Here is an 18,105-nt window from a genome sequence, read left to right as displayed (position 1 = left end):
CGAATCAAATCAAGTTATTATTATTTTTATTTATTTTTTCTGTCGCATGCTTTTAAAGAACCCAAATTGACCAGTTTTACACAAACAGGCAAAAACTAAAACATAATGACTTGCAAGATTTAATTTTAATAAACTACAAAGGAAAAAAGATACAAAAACTTGTAGATTCAAAATCTAAAACAAAAGTAGCAGTAAAATACTAAGAATGAAAACTATAAGGACAGCAATTTGAAATAATAATAACTAAAATAATAATAATAATAATAATAATAATAATAATAATAATAATAATAATAATAATAATAATAATAATAATAAGAAGAAGAAGAAGAAGAAGAAGAAGAAGAAGAAGAAGAAGAAGAAGAAGAAGAAGAAGAAAATTAAAAGCAACCAAAAGCCATTCAAAATATGTATGTCTTCTTGAAAACTGCAGTGGAGAAGTACTATTTAATTGAAAGATGAAGGCTATCCCAAAGCTTTGGAAGGATTATCTCTCTTCACTGCCAGCCTCAGTACTGGAACAGTTAAAAGCAGTTTGTCGGAGGATCTAAGAGGCCTAAAGGTAGAGAAAGGGCAGAGAAATTCTGAAATGTTCCCCTGTGTATGCACCACTTTACATACAAAAACAAAACAAAACAAACAAAAAAAAACAGGTAGCAGTGAAGAGATGCTTGTACAGGTGTAGTCTCAGATACTAGACCATGCTGGGATGCAGAATGGTTGATGACGTATTCTTGATGGTATGTGGGATATGTACTGGTAAACAGAATGCTCCAAAATGTTGATATTGTTTGCTGTTAATCATTTCTTCTCCACTTTAGTTGTATGTTTCCCGTCCTTGTCTTATTGGATGGTCTAGTGCTGTGGGAGGTCAAGCTTTGCGCACCAGCCTAGTTTGAGGCTGCCTGACCTTCTTCTTTACAGTCTTACCTTCCTCATGGTACCCTTTACTCTGACATGGTTGCCTCTGGCCCATCTACTGGAAAACACCTACCAGCATTTAACCCCCACCACCATGTTGAACTGTGGGTATGGTGTTCTTGGGACTGAATACTTATTTTTTTTCTCCAAATAAAAGCCATATCCCAGGTGTCAGAACAACTCGATTAATTTTTGTCCCATCTGATCATAGAATTTTTTTGCCCAGTAGCTTTTGTGAGCTTGTCTTAGAGACGTGGGGTCCTGTTTGGTCATCTTCAATGAACACCATCCTTGTGCAATGTCTCTTGGAAGGTCTGTTTTCAAATGTTGAAGTAAGAATTGCTCAGATTCATCAGGATGGCCTTAGGGTGCTCCTTGGATTTTTCCTAAGTCTAACACTACCACCCTTGCCAGTGCTTTTCATGATTTTTTTTTTACAGTGTGAAACACCTTCTACTCTTTGATTATGATTTGCACTGTGGCCACTGGGACTTGAAAACATGTGAAAAAGACTTTATAACCTTTTCTCATCTAGTGAGCAGCCACAATGTACAACCCTCATAAAGAGTCACATGAAGCTGTTTGGTTTTAACCACGGCTTGCATTTGACTAGTAATGTACTATAGAACTACTGCCTTAGCTCCCAAGTTGTAGTTGATCAGGAGGCTCTAGAACATAGTGGAAATGATCAGAACCAATTGTTAATTTCCAGAAAGTCGCACGTTTTAACAATTTGCAGCAATGCCAAGGAGTATGACTCATTTTGGATGTGGCATTTCCTGCTAAAAATGTAAATAATTAAGCAATACTTTATTTCATAATAGTTTTAGTTTGCTCACTTTAGTTCTAAAAGTAATCACCGAAAATTACAGTATTATTGTATGTCTGCATGAACACCAGTTCCACTGATTTATTAGTGCAGTTCTTTAATATAACCACCAGAGGGAAGTAATCAACTATAATTCAAATCAACAGCATGTCAGTATCAATTCACCTGGCATAACAACTTTTAAAATTAATATATTTTTATCTTTTCACGTCATTTTTTTGCTTTGAATATATTTAGTTATTTTATTTTGCCACATCCTTGAATGCAACTTATTTTTTAAAAAATGGCGTGTATTAATATTAATGACAGAATATGACGTAGCATTTAATTGGAATAACATATCTGAAGTTTTATTGCCTTTGCTTTTAGAGTTATTTATGCATAGTCTTAGTGTTTATTTTGCTTGTTGTTGTTTTTTTGTTTTTAAAAATATATTCGTTGTGTTTGTAAATCACAGTTAATGAGGTCAGGTGTAAATCTGTCTTAGCGGATGTTGACTCTCCTCCTCGGAGCTGCTAACGTCAAACAACTTCATTTGCACCGCGGGTGGAAGCTGCTTCACCCACAACCAGGTAACTTAGCTTTCAACACACTGACAGCTTCATCATCCCAGTCGAGACCATTAACGTTGGTTTTCTACAAACTTCTCCATGTTTACTCTTTCAATGTGCCCGTGTCTGACCGGATCGTTTGTCTGTGGTTCTTGTGTCAAGAATGGCGACGCTAGCTAGCTAGCTAGCTAGCGCCAGCTAGCGAGCTAGCAAACATGCTTTTAGTGTTATTTTGCTGGAGTTGAACAAACACGCGGTTGTCTTTGAGGTGCCAAACCAGCTGACCACAAACTAACACTGGCTGTTCGTCTACCTGATGAAGACCTGGGAAAGGGAAATTGTGTGTGACTTGCTAATTAGCCAACGCAACTAGCATCACTCCGCGTTACCTCTCCACTAGCTAGCTACCGTCTTAGTTTGTAATGTGGTCATATGGAACTATTATTTTTGATAGTAACATATTTTTTTGTCAACGTCAGTGCTTGCTTCACTTTAAACTGAATTACGTAACTAAGTTATTCATGGTTAGTTGTGCAACTAGCTTTGAGCTGGATTATGTGCGAAAGGATTAAAAAAACATCAGCTAGCTAGCTAGCTGGTTAACTGAGTGACTAGCAGTAAGTTTGATGAAAATGCTTTTCTTTGAAACAAACTTGGATTAGGTTTGACTAAAGGCAGCAGTAATATTATTTGGCATTCCTGTGATGCTTTGCTGTTTATATTTCATTGACTTGAGAAAAGTCCGATGTCGTGGCAAAAAGTGATCGTCTGCTAGAAAGTAAACGCTTCTTGTGAAGGCTGTGTTACCTGGTAGATTTTGTCTGGAGCGAATAATCACAACGTGTAAATGCTCAAAACTTTGAGTGCTGTGATAGCAAAAGTTATTTTTTTGTGACACTTAAACGTTCCTTGTACCCGAATAATTGGGATCAAAGAGATGTTTGCAATGTAAATCAGGCCTGATATTGAGGAGGATCATAGGCAGCACTAAAGTGGTGTTTTGGATGTTTAAGCTCTATTTGCTTGACAAATCTAACATTCTTGTTTACACTGTAGTTAAATACGGGGTCTAAAGATAAAATAAAGATCTAAAATCTTTTGCAATCATCCAATATACCACAGTCTTTAAATTGTAACCATCAAGAATGAAGTTGTTTTGTTGCAATAATATCATTTCAGTCATACTGTAACGGTTGCAATCAGTTTCATCAGTTGGAAAACTACAATATATGAGATAATCCTATGATATATGATAATTACTATTCTAGTTGAAACAACTGTATTGGTTAGACTCTAGGGCACTGAACAGATAAAATAATACAGAAACATAAGGGTATTTGTTTCAGTGTAAGACAATCTGTTTTTGGCATATAATCACTTTTTTCTCCCCACAACAACTGATTTCCAGCTGCAGACAGTCACAAAAAGAATAATATTAGTAGTAGTAGTGGTAATAATATTGAGCATTACACTAGGTTGTCAAATATGTGTAATTGTGTACATATGCATTTTCATTGTTCAGATGTTTCTGATACTGCAAGATGTGATAATTATGAATTTTTGATCATATTACAGGTTGTGGAACATTTACCAGGCTCTTCAGGTGGAATCTCTTTTCCCAGTAACATCACGTAAGCAATCTTTTAGCCAGGTCTTTGTGAGTATCATAGTTGCTGATATGAAGCAATTGCAGTACAAACTGTATTATAATGTTTTGGTTGACATTAACCCTGATCATACATCGTGAAAATTAAAAAGTAATGAGCGGCAACTCTGTGACATGATCTCAATTAAGTTGAATAGAAATATGGCATTTTTTCAGAGTTTTTGTGTGAGATTGTATGCTCTGTGTTCTGTTGTTGAGCCCCTGAGTGCATCAGACATGCATTCAGTATGTATAGATTAGTATACAAATGTAACACCTGCTTCTTTCAGAACGAGAAGCATAGCTTTCACAAGAACCTGCCTCACCAAACCGAAAGCACCTCAATGTGTTTCCTGTGGGAAAAACATTTTCTTTCGCAAACAGTTTCTTAAATACATGGAGTTACCCACTGCTTCTTTTTGCTGTGGTCAGATTGCCACATGTCATCATTGCAAAGGAGTGCAGTGAAGGCTTTAAAGTCCTAAAATTACAGTTCAAAATTTCCTTTATTCTTTTACACCGTACTCAGCCGTCACTTGCATTATTTAGCTCCTACTTTTGAAACATGAGCTCTGTGACAGGAGGAAGTAACTCTCCCTTGTATTGTAGTGATGTAACAGTTGCTGTTGTAGGTACTTCCTTTGTTTTAGGGCTTCATAATATGGGGAAAACTGACATCGTGCTATTTAGTTTATCAGTGGTATATATTGTGATATCAAAAAATACAAGAAATTTCACCAGATGACTATTGCCTATGACTAATTATTGGGAAAGAAAAAACATTCTGGGCAGTACATCTGTACAGAAAAAAAGTCATTTGAACCTTTTTTTATGTGGTGTAAGAATGGAAAAGGCATCTGAGATAGTTCTTTGTTTTGAATGCCATTTACATTTGGCTTTGCACTTGTTGCTTTGTGTGGTAGCAACAATTGCAAATTACTGCCCACAGAGTAACTGTACATCATCTGTTCTGTGGCTAAAATATTTCCATACTTGTCTTTCCTTTCAGAAAACTCATTTTGTTCAAGAACCTTTCAATCAAATAACATTTTGTTAGTTTAGACAGACTTCTCCTATATTTTAGAAATTGAAAATGAGTCTTTTCATCAAGCAATAAAAACAAAAGTTGTAGAATGATATGTTTGAGTTGCATTGCCTTACTTCACATTTTGCTTCCTGTGATGTAAGTATTGCATATGCACACATCGCAATGTTGGTGCTGAAACGATACATTGTGCAGCTTATTGTGCAGGTAAAATTTAATCGTGAAGATCGTTGGGTTAATGCTGTCTTTACTGTGCTGCTGATCATCAGGGTTCTCAAGCACTTACTCTAATTACTCTGGTCATCTTGACTTTTACTGGCAACATCCTGTCTCACAATCAAATGTGATGAAATTTTAGATGCAAGGTTGAGTTTTACTTTCAAATGAAATGTAAATGGGAACAAACACATTTGATGTAGTATTACATTAGCGACTTGTTTGCCCTTTTCTGTAAAGCCATTCACAACTGTTATTTTATGCAGAAATGTAGGAAATACTGACATAAACCAGTTCTACAAAAGGTGTTTAACATTGTCAGTCAGAATTCTTCATTATAAAATATCCTTCATTTCACTCAGTTACTCTGGAAGTTATGACGTGTGTAGACTGACATCAGCAGACACATTGAGTACTTCATTAGCCTCTCTGACTGTTGTTGTGACATTTTAGGCCTTGGTAGACGTGTGTGTCAGAGAGTAATGAGCCAAGGGACTCAAACTGCATTTGCTTTCTATTCCTCACAGAGTGAAAGTCGACCTATAGAGTTGTGAGTGGAGCTCACGTGACCAACCCATCTGCCAGTTCAGACGTTTGGCCAGTATGTCCAGTGATCCTCCCCCTCCGTACCCCGGAGGTCCCAGTGCTCCCCTCATTGAGGAGAAGAATGGACAACCTGGTAATACAACTAAACATGCAGGATTGGGGTGAACGTTAAAAAGCACCCACAGAGACACAGTGTCAGTGCTAACTGATGTTCTACATTCAGCGTGAGATCACTTCAACTACTAGTGCACTTGAGACCGTTTTCTTTACTTCGCCCATTCTAGGGCTGGGTGATATAACTGACAAACTTATCACAATAACATTTTCCATATCATTGGATATTGATAATTGCTGTGAATTTTTAATAACCTATTTTTAGAAAGACACAGATGGGAAAAAAAAAACTTCATTTTAAGTACCACTTTGATGCATTTATCAAGGTACACAGGAATAGTTTTAATGGTACACAACAATGGAAAGACACGCGCAACTAAATAAATAATACATAAATAAGGGTAAAACAGTTAATGTGTCAAGAAACCTTCAGGTGCATGCTTGGAGTTTGTACATATAAGCAAACATTGTGTTTTCAGTTTGTGCTTTTATGGCATTTTACATCTGATGCCTTCAAATGGAAATATCAAGTGTTCTACCAAACAGTTTTCTGATTGTATTGATTAAATGTCTGACACTGGCACATATTACTACAGTTTTATTGCCCGGGCCTGAATCACGGATGTGTATGATTATTTGACTAAATGCTGCTCCCCTCATTATTTGCCATCAGAAATACTAGTCACTCAAGCTAACTAATATGAATTTATTAATGTCACTGTCTGGCTAGTGTGGATGTTAGCCAGGATAGCATGGCCTGGTTGTGGGTGGCTGGTGCTCAGCAGCATGCTGCCAGTGGGTGGGCTGCCATCTCCCTCTTACCACACAAATGTCCGGATGTTGTAAATCAGCAAGGTGGAAAGTGGGACAGATGACACCTGCTACAGCCAGTGTGATTGGCTTGGCATCATTTTGGTGTAGGAAGTGAAATTACGTCCATCTGTCAAATAGTTGTTAGAATAAATTGGTTCATAACCACTCAGTGTATGTATGTGAAACCTGCAGGGTATTATGAATATGACTGGTTAACTTCTATTTAGTGAGTTTGCCAGACATTTAAAATATGTCTTGGTGATTGAGATTATGCCTAAACTTGATTCATAATTGTTTCAAAAGAGTATGTTATGTGAATTTTATGTCCAGGTTGGTCAGTATGTTTTAGGGTTACCCACTATTTGATTTTTGGATAATATTTTCGTAAGCTGTGATGATTACATTTCAAACAATACTTCTAACAGCAAACTACTGGTATTTAGATTTACATTTTTGGAATGTCATTTTTGCTCCATTACCATCAACGTTAATGATCAAGTCCTGACTCTGCCTCTGAACACTCATTTTTAATTGTGATTTTGTAAGATGTCACTAATATAAACTAATTGAAAAAGGTTTCTTGAACATACTGTCATAACATTCATCCTGCCTGCTGCTCAGAGTTTGGTTTCCTATCAGATGGAGATTTTAACCTGAGAAATTTAGACGTGGGGCGACACTGATCTCAGTAAACAACTTGGATGACATTACTGTACTTGCTGGTGTCATAAAGGAGCTTGAATGTAAACCACAACAACAAATAATATGATCACTTTCAAGGTGCCCTTGTTGCAGTGACTATAAATGCATGCCTTCTTGATTCTGTAGTGTTTTACCTGTGTCTCAGGTGTGTTATTGTACTCATTTATTTGACAGCAAATAACTCAGATGCTTGACTTAAAGTGATGCAGAGCTGTCTTTACACAATCCTTTCATTTTCATGTCTGTGTTCTTTCAGAAACCGTAAGAACTGCTCCGCCGCAGGGACAGCCCTTACCTCCAGACTATGGTCCACCACCTTATGAGGCCCCACAGCCAGGTTTCCTACCCCCTCATGTCCCTGGAGAAGGGCCCATGCCAATGCCCATGCCAATGCCTCCACCACCACCAGGTGCTGCACACTGTCAGCAGATATAAATACACGCATAACGCATGTGATTGGCTTAAATAATTGTCAGAGCAAATGTGTTATTGTGTCATTTCCTAAATCCAGAGACAGTAAATTCAATTTGGTTCATGCTTCTGGATGCTTGACATGATCCAACTCCACTATTTAGCATGCTAACTGTTTACCAGCGAGTCGTTTACTGGGCTTCAGTGAAAAAAACAAATTTGGGAATATTGAAAGACTAAAAGCTAAATGGCACTGCAGTGCTGGTGTTAATTCTCAATAGGTTGGGCAATACTAAGTATGCTTTTGCATCGATAATTGGCCTTTGTGCTAATATGTATATTGTTGGAGCTTTAATATTGTGCAGTGCATAGATATGCGTGTTCCTCAGTGTCACCTCAGTAAACCATAATTCTTACTGCAAGGTCAGTCCAGCCCATACCATTTTGCCTATGCTTTAATCCATATTTAAATTCATTATGTGCAGGTGGTCACTACCCACCCCCACCCGGTCACTTTCCTCACCCAATGCCAGGGCAGATGGGTCCTGGTCCCAGTCATTTTGTCCACATGGGAGGTCACACAGCGACCGTCCTGGCTCCTCCAGGAGCCGCCACCACTGTGACCGTACTGCAGGGGGAAATGTTCCAGACCTCACCGGTGCAGACTGTGTGTCCGCACTGCCAGCAGGCAATCATCACCCGCATCTCCCACGATGTCGGCCTCATGAACACACTCTTCTGCCTCTTCTGCTTCTTTGTAGGGTAAGTTGGTCAGGGGTTAGGAGTCAAAACAGGTCTGATAGCAAAGTGCCTTTGGCTGAACATCTGCTTGTGGTGGATTTTTATAGCCTCTACACACACTGTAAAGCAAGTAACATGTACATAAATGCCACAGCAATTCTTAAATGCATGGGGCTCTTTTAACTGTGACTCTGACAACCTGAGTAAGACAATATATATTCTGAATATGCAGATATCTGGCGCTGATACTCTTAACATGCTTGTATAATCTTGCATTATATTCATATTGCATAATACTCAGTGACCTCCATTACAGTAGGATCCCAATAATCAAGCTTAATCATTCAAACCCAAGTAAACAAACACGTTGCATCAATGTAACTCAAGTTAATGCTGTTTCGAAAGCTATGATGACATGTTGTTGACTAGAAATGGTTAGATTTCGTTTTCCACTGAAACACACACTTCCTCTTTTGTAAGTGCTGGATAAAGGTACAGTACATAACCATGTGCAGATGTGCTACATATTTTGACTTTCTGTTCCTCATTCACAGGTGTGATCTTGGCTGCTGCTTGATCCCCTGTCTGATTGATGACCTCAAGGATGTGACACACACCTGCCCGTACTGTAAGGGCTACATTTACACATACAAGCGTATATGCTAACCACCGACAGCTGTATGCTCCAGAGACATGTACATGCACACACATAAACTCACAGCTCCTCCTGCTGGTAGTTACAGGCTTTTCCCCCCATTTTTGCAAAGTGTTGTGTAGCCCTCTTAAATTGTAAGTGCAGTTTTCTCATGAGTTCACAGAATATTTACTGTATATATCGTTCATGTATAAACATGCATTTGAAATGTACAAATCTCTGACTTAACTGCAGAGAATGAAGGATACAAAAAGATCCAGAGATGGATAGGGAGCAGGCACAAAAGTGCATCTGAAATTGTAAAAACTCTGGAAAACAGGCTTCTGATGTTACGCATGTGAATGAGAAGAAAATTTCTTACAGATAGCCTCAGTTAGAGAAAGCTGTGAAAAAGGTCACTTTATTTATTTGAGTTCATCTGTGAATTTTGCTCAGAAGCAAGAGTATTCAAATATGCTGGCTTAGCATTTTCTTGTTTTTTAAAAATTATTTCACATATTTTATCCTCTGTTTTAACAATACTCAGAACTGTGAACATTTTTGTCTGTGTCTGCTAAGTTTGTCCAAACAGACCTTGTTTTTCCTTTTTATCATCATAATCACTTCTTGAATGTGAGAGAATTAACCATTTTCTTCTCCGTAAACTAATGACTTTGCTTGTTCGGGAGTTCCCAAGGTTGATGTTACTTGCTATTTTTATTAGTAATCTTCTGGGCTTCAGTCAGTAGTCACAAAATGTTCAGTGACTTGCTGTTCAGCTGGTATGCATCAACGCCCTCTGTCCATGATGTACTTAATTTTGATAATAAAGTCAACGTATGCACTTTAAGTTGAAACTCAGATTTCCCACTGATATATTTATTAAAACCTTAACCTCGGCTCATTTGTCTGAGGAGTAAAAAAAAAAAAAAAAAATCTTGAGTAAGACCAATGCAGAATTTGGCATTTACTTCTGTTTTATGTTTGCTGAGTGAGTTCCATTATACTTAAACTTATTTGGAATATAATAGACTCAAAGTGAAGCTGGCAGACACCAGCTTTAACTGTTACTGATGGAGAAACACTGGTTGACATCTCAGTGATCATTTGTCCTCTTGCAGGCCATATGTTGAGAGTTCTGTGTGTCAATCTGAAACACCACTCCTACTAAAAACTAGATTACCTTCTCATGTATAATGTTAAACATGTAGTTAGTTTAAAGTAGGACGATATATTGACAAATTACAATGGTGGCACTATCATAACATTCAGCCTTTCACTGTGCATTAGCCCGCTAAGGTTACTTCCATTGCTCAGATGCATGCTAGATAACAAATACAGATGTCTCTTGACTGATAAGAAAAAGCTTCAAATAAATGATAAACTCAAGACATCTTACAAAAAGACATTGTGATTCCACTCAATTTGATACTAATCATGAACCATCATTGTTCCACCTCAGCATGCCTGATCCGTCAGCCACCTTCACTCACCAAACGCAGAGTTTGTCTGCATGAGCCACACATCATAACAAGTAGTTCTCACTGGCTAGTTCCCTGAATCTATGTGCATTTGATTTTTTTTTCTCTTGAGGTTAACCGAGCTGTGCAAGAAAATCAAATCTGAACTGAAGGATTGCATTGAAATTCTAATATGAAGTACTGTAAGCCATTGTTGTGGATACTGCTGGTCTGCATTGCTCTAAATGTCTGTGAAACGTATAACTATGTAAGTCAAAATTTGTTTGACTGTTGTATACAGGTACTATTTTATCAATAAAAATCATTAAGGAAACTTTTAATATCATCTGGAAAATGAATATTGCATGTAAATATCCAACGTTCTTCAGCTGTGTCTACACACAAAGGAGAAACTTGAAATTCTCACAAAAAAAATCTGATAACTAGAAGTCCAAAGGTCTCAATCTCTCCATCGATGTCCACATTGGCCATTGCAGCATTTGTAGAAAGTTGTCATTGGTTCGTCTGCTGATCTGGTCTGAATCTGCATGAAATACGCCCGAGGATGCTCACACTTGGGACACTTTTCTGTAAGAGACAAAAGTGTCAGTCTGGATTCTGGGGCTTGATGTGTGCAGGCTTTACCTACAATGGCTAATTGGTGAGAACAGGATTTCCTAACATGCACTAGATGAATTTGATAAGGTTAGTTACTGAAAATGAAACCACTGAATGGGCTGCATGAAAGGCTGCAAAACTTCAGTTCGCCCTTTTTTATTGTGAGAGTGAGAACAACAGGGTTTTTAACAATTACACATGAATACTTCAACCGAATCTACCTTTTTTTTCAGTTGTAGCTAGAAGAGTGCACGATCCCATGCATTAAAACTATATTTATTCTGGCTGTTTTTCTTTTAGAGCCTCAGATCAATGTAATTAAACAATACAATCAGTTAGTGTCCCAATAATATTATGTATTTAATCATAAATTTATATAATGGCTGATTAAACCTTTAACAAGAAAAAAAAAAAAAAAAAAAAAAAAAAAAAAAAAATATATATATATATATATATATATATATATATATATATATATATATATATATATATATATATATATATATATATATATATATATATATATGTCATGTTCTGAGTAATTTTGTTTATTATGCTGAATTTAACTGAATTTCATGAGCTCTACATACTATCTATCTGTATTCTATCTGCTTATGCTACAATGTAGGTTATTTTAACTATTGTTCATATTAACCAAAATTATCAGATGGGTGACATCAGGTGAAGGCCTGTCAATGAAAAGCGCCTTTTGGCTAACTTAATTGAATGATTGATTAATGTGTATTATCCATTTTCAAATATAGAAATCGAGAGGTTTGTGTCAAGAGTAGAGCTGTTACCTTTAGTCTGTAAATTAATTAGTTGTCAGCTATTTTGAACAAAACAATCTGAGTTCTCAGATTGTTTCCAGCTTCGTAAACGTGAACATTTTCTGGTTTCTTTCCTCCTCTATGACAGTAAACTGAATATCTTTGGGTTGCAGATTAAATAAAATATTTGAAGATGTCATCGTAAGCTTTTAGAAACAATGATCAACATTTTTCTCCATTTTCTGACATATTTAGAATAATAGAGAAATTAATCAAAAAGCTATATGTATTGTCAGAGTGAGAACAACGGGGTTTTAACAATTACACATTCATATTTCTACTCAATCTACCTTTCTTTTAGGAAAATTACAATAGATTTAAATCGATGTTGGCATGCAGAATGATTTCGGAAAACCTAAGAAGAAAACATTTCTTACACACTGAATGCAGCTACAATTTGCTAAAAATCTGGATTTTTAAAAAGATGATACTCAAATTGACTCACAATAATGAGCCATAATTCATACATGTAAACAGGGGCAGGATAAACACTCCATTTTACTACAGTCTTTACAAGAAACACGCTAGAGATCATTACAAAACCGGTGGGCAGCATTGCAATAATGTCATGAGAAGGATGAGTTTTTACATTGACAGTCAACGCTCTAAACTGAACTGAAAACTTGCAAACTGGAACCTTCAGGTCATAAATTTCTTTTGTCACTTACCAGCAGTTGAGTCCACGTTTTCCCACGCTGCAGCTCCACCGAGGACATCATCCACCTCTTTTAGTTTGGGATACTTCCTGTTATTTACCTGTGGGAGATTTAAAAAGACGTCAGAAACTAAACATTTGTGAAACCAGGAACAAAATCTCCATTGTCTAAAGTACAACGCAGAAACGGGGACAATGAATTTAAAGCTTAATGTTTTGTCGTAGCTCACCTTTCTTGTGATGTTGTGCACGTAGGGACAAGTGTTACACGCGAATCTCATGCACTTCTGTCCTTCCTCGACAATTAAAACATTCCCACAGGTCGGACAAAAAAGAAGCATATTACCAGGGAATTGTTTAGTCACTTATTTAGAAAGAAACTCGGTTAAACTACTCTGTTACACAGAGTTAATGCATTGTTTTAAGAGTCTTTTCTGTAAATTGTCTCGCATGCGAGGCAGCGGAAGAGGAGCTGATGAAAATGAGGTGCTTCACTTTTTACAGCTCGGTGGGAAACAAAGGGGAGAGGCGGCTTTCTATTAAAACAGTGACCACTCAAAAATATTACGGTTTAACCACAATTTTAAAAAATCAACCCACTATATAATTGTTTAAGGAAATGATAAAGCAGTGCATGAAAACTGAAATTCTTTACACTTAGAGGAACAATGTCTATTGCGATGCATTATCCCCCCGGTATGTAATTTGTGCAGCACACACTTTGTTTTCTTCCGCAATTTCCTTTGGCGAAATAGTTCTGTTTAGGACGTTTGTTAGTCGTATTATTTTTGTCAAACTTAGTTTAAAATTAAGTGTTGTGTGTTTTTAAAAATCATTTTTGCATCGTTTGTCGTCCTTTTGTTCAGCGGGTGAATAGAACTGCCGTTTGTTGGGGGTTTTGGTTCCTGGTGATGGAGGAGCAGCAGAGTCAGAACTCTGCTTTGGATGGAGGACAGTCCGTGAAGGAGGAGGAGGTGGAAAAGGAGAACCTGGCAGACATGGCAGCTCCAGATGACGAAGAGGAAGATGAGGAAGCTCTTCCTCATTCAGAGATCCTGGATATTTTCGAGGAAGGACTTGCTCAACTTGTACAGGACCCTTTACTCTGCGATCTGCCGATTCAGGTGTTCAGTCCATCAAATGCACATATACAATGTATACATACAGTGACCTCCAACCGTAGAGCGAAAGTGATGTTTTTGATCTTTCAGACATTTGAAGTTGAGATACAACTATAGCTATTTATATGCGGAATATACATCTAGAAATGCTGAAGCCAAGGCTCTTTTTTGATCTCAGATTTATATGCCTAAAGTAGCAAAGCCATCATTTTCACTCAGTTGACAAACCATTGAATAATACTGTATATTTTACTGCGTTTAATCAGTCTGGAGATGTATTTAAAACTTCACTGAAATCCACCTTTTGAGTATTTGTGTATTGCTTGGAGTGTAAAATGTCACAAAAAAGAGCAATGTGACTACCTTAAATTGATTTCTTTGTCTTACACACACACACACACACACACACACACACACACACACACACACACACACACACGCATCATCGCATAAGAAGAAAGGCTTAAAACTTGAAACAGGAGCCAGTACATGTTTTGCAGTTGTGCCTGTAAAGACAGCTGATCTATTAATCATTTCAGCTCACCTGGTCTGGGAAGGCTCGTCTACCTGTCTTGTCCTCGTACATGTAAAAACAAATATACACCATCAAGGACAGTTATTGTGAGAAATAATTCATATATATGCTGGGCAAAGGAAAGACATAAAAGTTGAACATTTTTTTCTGAGTCTGGATCATCTTTATCTGCAGGTGACTTTGGAGGAGGTGAATTCTCAGATTGCTTTGGAGTATGGCCAGGCAATGACCGTGAGGGTTTTAAAGGCAGATGGTGAAATAATGCGTAAGTGTTGAGGGTGTTTTGTTTGCTCTTTGGTTATATTTTAAAGTTGTTTTGGTTTTTTTTTCTTCATTTTAACGTTACTGGACTAGTACTTATATGTGTTAAATAATTCTTCTTTTAAATGATTCTCCCTAAGCCATAGTGGTGGTGCAAAATGCTACTGTCCTTGATTTGAAGAAAGCCATTCGCAGATTCATGGAGCTGAAACAGCAACGAGAAGGAGGAGTGAAACATGTTAGCTGGTAAACACATTTACCTTGCTTAATCCACATAGAGACAAACAAGCACTCTCACATTCACACCTATGGAGAATTTAGCTTCACCTATTGACCTCAGCATGTTTTTGGACTGTGGGAGGAAGCTGGAGCACCTGGAGAAAACTCAGGCATGCACAGGGAGAACATGCAAACTCCCAGTTCACGTCCCAGCCTGGGTCTGGGACAGGAACTGGGGATCTTCTAGCTGCAAGCTAACAGGGCTAACCACCAAGCCACTGTGCAGCCCAACACAAGAACTTCTGCATATTGCATTTTGTTTTATTATTTATTACATCACCATTATTTGCTACCATTCTTTTTTTGTTTTTTTACAGGAGATATGTTTGGAGAACCTTTCATTTAGTATTTCAGGGCGAGAAGCTTGAAGATGACAGGATGAGGCTTAGAGAGTAAGTATTTAAAATAAGCTAATTTAATTGTGTTAACAACAACAACAATGTTTAACAATTTCTTCTTTGTTTTTGATTTATTTATTTTTTTGTATCTCCAGCTATGGGATCAGGAACAGAGATGAGGTGACATTCATGAAGAGACTCAGGAAAAAGTGAAGTGTTCCCTCATCAGGAATAAAAACCCCTTTCCTTGCTGTGTGCACCAGTGCTGCTGGTATTTCTGATTTTTGATATCTGAACTGTTGTTTGAGGTAGCGGTGTTATGAATATCTCATCTGCACAAACATCTGTCTAGAAACACTCTTTACAGACTGTGCTGCCTCTCAAAGAGGCTACTTGTAAATAAGATACCTGGACTGTGTTCTATTTTTTCTCCCAATGCACAGTGATTTTTGTATAATTGTCTGCAACTAATAAAATAAAGTATAGTATTTTCATTTCACATTCACGTGTCTGTGTTTGACTAGGGCTTGCATCTAATTGGGTGTTGTGTACCATTTTCCAAAGAACGAGCTGATGATTTGAATATTTCCTTATCAAAGTGAACACTACTCCTCTTGTTGAACTATTATACAATGTGACCTGTACAGGATACGGCTGGAGCAGTGGAGTAAATTAGGTAATACAGGCATCTTTTCTTTAATGCAATATTCTATTTAATGCAGTTTTAATCAAAGTTTATGAAGTTATTATTTGAGATTAATTGTAAGAGTACAGAGCACTGAATTGAAATTGAGATTCATGCTTTTTATGGCTTCAACTAGCTTCAGGGGAAAGAAATTCAACTATATTTTTTCAAATAGATTTCTCACTCTTCCCCTAAAAGACATGGGGGCATCATTACTTTTCTTCTGTACTGACTACTGGCCCTACACTGTAAAAAATGAAAGCTTTTTTAAAAACAGTTTTTAAATTTTTGAACATTTGGTTTGTTAGAATTAAGATAATAACTAGTGTAAGTATTTACTTACACATTAACCATAAAAAAAAGAAATGCAGGCCAAAACTATAAATGATATAAACATCAAAAATATGTATTTTTACCAAGGGTAATTATTTTTTTTTTTTTTTACAACGTGTTACTGTAAAATGAAACTTACTGTTTTACATATGCTCAAAATCTTACATATACCACAGAATTCCGCCTTTTCTTAACATATTTCTTATGGTACACATGCTGCTAGACCTACTTTTACAGTGTATTCTTGAAGTGAACCTATGTATTTATTTATTTTAAACTACCTACACATTTGTTTGTGACCCAGTGCGTCACTCCTCATTTGTTCGTTAAGTCAACAGCTGGGAGCTACTATACATTTGTCTAAAGTAAATCTGTTTTCATTGCTGATGCTTCGGAGACATGCAACGTTTTTCGTCACCCATTCACTGTTGTGGGCAAATTCTTATCTGTAATTAGTACTAAACATGTTGCTGATTAATATTTCATATGGGAGAGAATGATGCAAATCATACATGTAAACAGATATGGCAGTAAAGAATTGTAAGAATTAGAAATCTGACAGAAACTCAACGTGATCCACATTTTGACTATGTCAAGTGCATTTACGAGGCTTAACTATAGTTTTAATATTTGCAGAAACAATTCAGAAGATATCAGTTATACAGGTACACATTACACATACATACAACTCCAATGTGCAATATTTTGTCTAAATATATGAAAGAACTGATGCTAGAGAAGCCTTCAAGGTGTGATAATTACATCTTAAGACAAAAGGAAAGGTAAATGTACGCACTGTCACAGCCAACGATGGCATCTATTATAGAACTGGTATTTTAGATGTGTTTGAATAAACATTTTAAGTGCCCAAGAAACCCTTAAATATCAGTCCTAACAGTGTGAAAATGATCCAAAGGACTTTACTTCCCTTCTTCTGTCTTTTCAGCAGCTACCATGACTTCTTCAGACAGCGAGCTAAACGATATAGCTACAGAGCTGAAACATGTTTCCCTCAAAATGCAGCAACTTCTGGAGAGGAAGAAAATTCTGTGTATATTCAAAGAGCTTAGGAATCGTGCGGAGTTTGGACAAACAGGTGATGTGAAAAAGAGAATGCAAGAAAATGTTTTGACATATTTTCTAACTTAGACAGTAAATATAACAAGTTTTCCCCATGCCTCTGCTTTCTGTGTATATTGTATATTTTCTCCCAGAGGAAGCATTTTCTAATCAGAGAGAGATTGATAGCATTGATGTCAACCTGAAACAGCTGAGTGATAAGACAGCTGAGCTCCAAACAACCTATGACAATATCCTTAATGCTAAACAGATGACAAGCAAGAAAAGTGAGTCCAAATTTTGTTGCAGAAAATCAATACTCCATCATATTTGCAGTCAAAATAATTGTTCTTCTTCTTTGTTAGAGGTTAGTTTCAGCTCTGATCAGAAGATGGAGCCTATTGTTAATGCTTCTGGCTCCTGTGTTTTCTATGTTGAAGCTCCACCCACCTTCACTGGTAAGCAGTAATCTACAAATACTCACTTTAACTGTTCAGATCGCAGATTTTGTCTTAAAATAGCAACACAGAAGAGATTTATTAGCAAGCCCTTCACAAGATACAATACAATATACTTTATTGTCCCACTTGGGGAAATTTGTCTTGAACTCAGCAACTGTGCCATAAAGATCACCATTGTTGGTGTAATCGAACAGAATGCAGAGGCTGCTTAGACTGTTTTTTGAGGGTTTTTTTTGCATTGATCATCTCATAAACTAATTATTTTTCAGATCTAATCCTAAATGATACTAGATTTTTGTTCC

The 18,105-nt window shown here is 36.9% G+C and overlaps 3 protein-coding genes across 3 annotated transcripts; 2 read left to right on the top strand and 1 right to left on the bottom strand.

Moving 5' to 3' along the window:
* The first annotated feature begins 2,218 nt into the window (after window positions 1–2,218).
* Window positions 2,219–10,969, top strand: cdip1 (cell death-inducing p53 target 1). Its single transcript, XM_023290541.3, has 6 exons — window positions 2,219–2,322; window positions 3,877–3,932; window positions 5,735–5,886; window positions 7,639–7,791; window positions 8,279–8,555; window positions 9,089–10,969. The coding sequence occupies exons 3-6, from the start codon at window positions 5,811–5,813 to the stop codon at window positions 9,198–9,200; spliced, it is 618 nt and encodes a 205-aa protein (XP_023146309.1). The 5' UTR covers window positions 2,219–2,322; window positions 3,877–3,932; window positions 5,735–5,810; the 3' UTR covers window positions 9,201–10,969.
* On the bottom strand, window positions 10,949–13,223 carry polr3k (polymerase (RNA) III (DNA directed) polypeptide K). The gene is made up of 3 exons (XM_023290543.3): window positions 12,962–13,223; window positions 12,745–12,832; window positions 10,949–11,216 (listed from the first exon to the last, which is right to left on the bottom strand). Exons 1-3 carry the CDS (start codon window positions 13,070–13,072, stop codon window positions 11,089–11,091), a joined length of 327 nt encoding a protein of 108 aa, XP_023146311.1. The 5' UTR covers window positions 13,073–13,223; the 3' UTR covers window positions 10,949–11,088.
* Window positions 13,224–13,415: 192 nt separating this feature from the next.
* Window positions 13,416–15,764, top strand: snrnp25 (small nuclear ribonucleoprotein 25). Its single transcript, XM_023290546.3, has 5 exons — window positions 13,416–13,855; window positions 14,562–14,652; window positions 14,789–14,894; window positions 15,245–15,319; window positions 15,421–15,764. Exons 1-5 carry the CDS (start codon window positions 13,643–13,645, stop codon window positions 15,476–15,478), a joined length of 543 nt encoding a protein of 180 aa, XP_023146314.1. The 5' UTR covers window positions 13,416–13,642; the 3' UTR covers window positions 15,479–15,764.
* The last annotated feature ends 2,341 nt before the right edge of the window (window positions 15,765–18,105 follow it).

This window comes from Amphiprion ocellaris, chromosome 19 (assembly GCF_022539595.1).
Source record: "Amphiprion ocellaris isolate individual 3 ecotype Okinawa chromosome 19, ASM2253959v1, whole genome shotgun sequence".
Lineage (NCBI taxonomy): Eukaryota > Metazoa > Chordata > Actinopteri > Pomacentridae > Amphiprion > Amphiprion ocellaris.
The sequence above is the reverse complement of the archived record's forward strand: the minus strand, read 5'-3'. Positions and strand labels throughout refer to the sequence as shown.

Bases quoted from the DNA above. Each gene is read 5' to 3' on its own strand.
- snrnp25 (XM_023290546.3), top strand. From the start codon at position 13,643: ATGGAGGAGCAGCAGAGTCAGAACTCTGCTTTGGATGGAGGACAGTCC. The intron at 13,856-14,561 runs GTGTTCAGTCCA...CTTTATCTGCAG, and splicing joins TCTGCGATCTGCCGATTCAG to GTGACTTTGGAGGAGGTGAA. The intron at 15,320-15,420 runs GTAAGTATTTAA...TTGTATCTCCAG, and splicing joins GACAGGATGAGGCTTAGAGA to CTATGGGATCAGGAACAGAG.
- polr3k (XM_023290543.3), bottom strand. From the start codon at position 13,072: ATGCTTCTTTTTTGTCCGACCTGTGGGAATGTTTTAATTGTCGAGGAA. The intron at 12,833-12,961 runs GTGAGCTACGAC...AATCTCCCACAG, and splicing joins TGCACAACATCACAAGAAAG to GTAAATAACAGGAAGTATCC. The intron at 11,217-12,744 runs GTAAGTGACAAA...TGTCTCTTACAG, and splicing joins AAACGTGGACTCAACTGCTG to AAAAGTGTCCCAAGTGTGAG.
- cdip1 (XM_023290541.3), top strand. From the start codon at position 5,811: ATGTCCAGTGATCCTCCCCCTCCGTACCCCGGAGGTCCCAGTGCTCCC. The intron at 7,792-8,278 runs GTGCTGCACACT...CATTATGTGCAG, and splicing joins AATGCCTCCACCACCACCAG to GTGGTCACTACCCACCCCCA. The intron at 8,556-9,088 runs GTAAGTTGGTCA...CCTCATTCACAG, and splicing joins CTCTTCTGCTTCTTTGTAGG to GTGTGATCTTGGCTGCTGCT.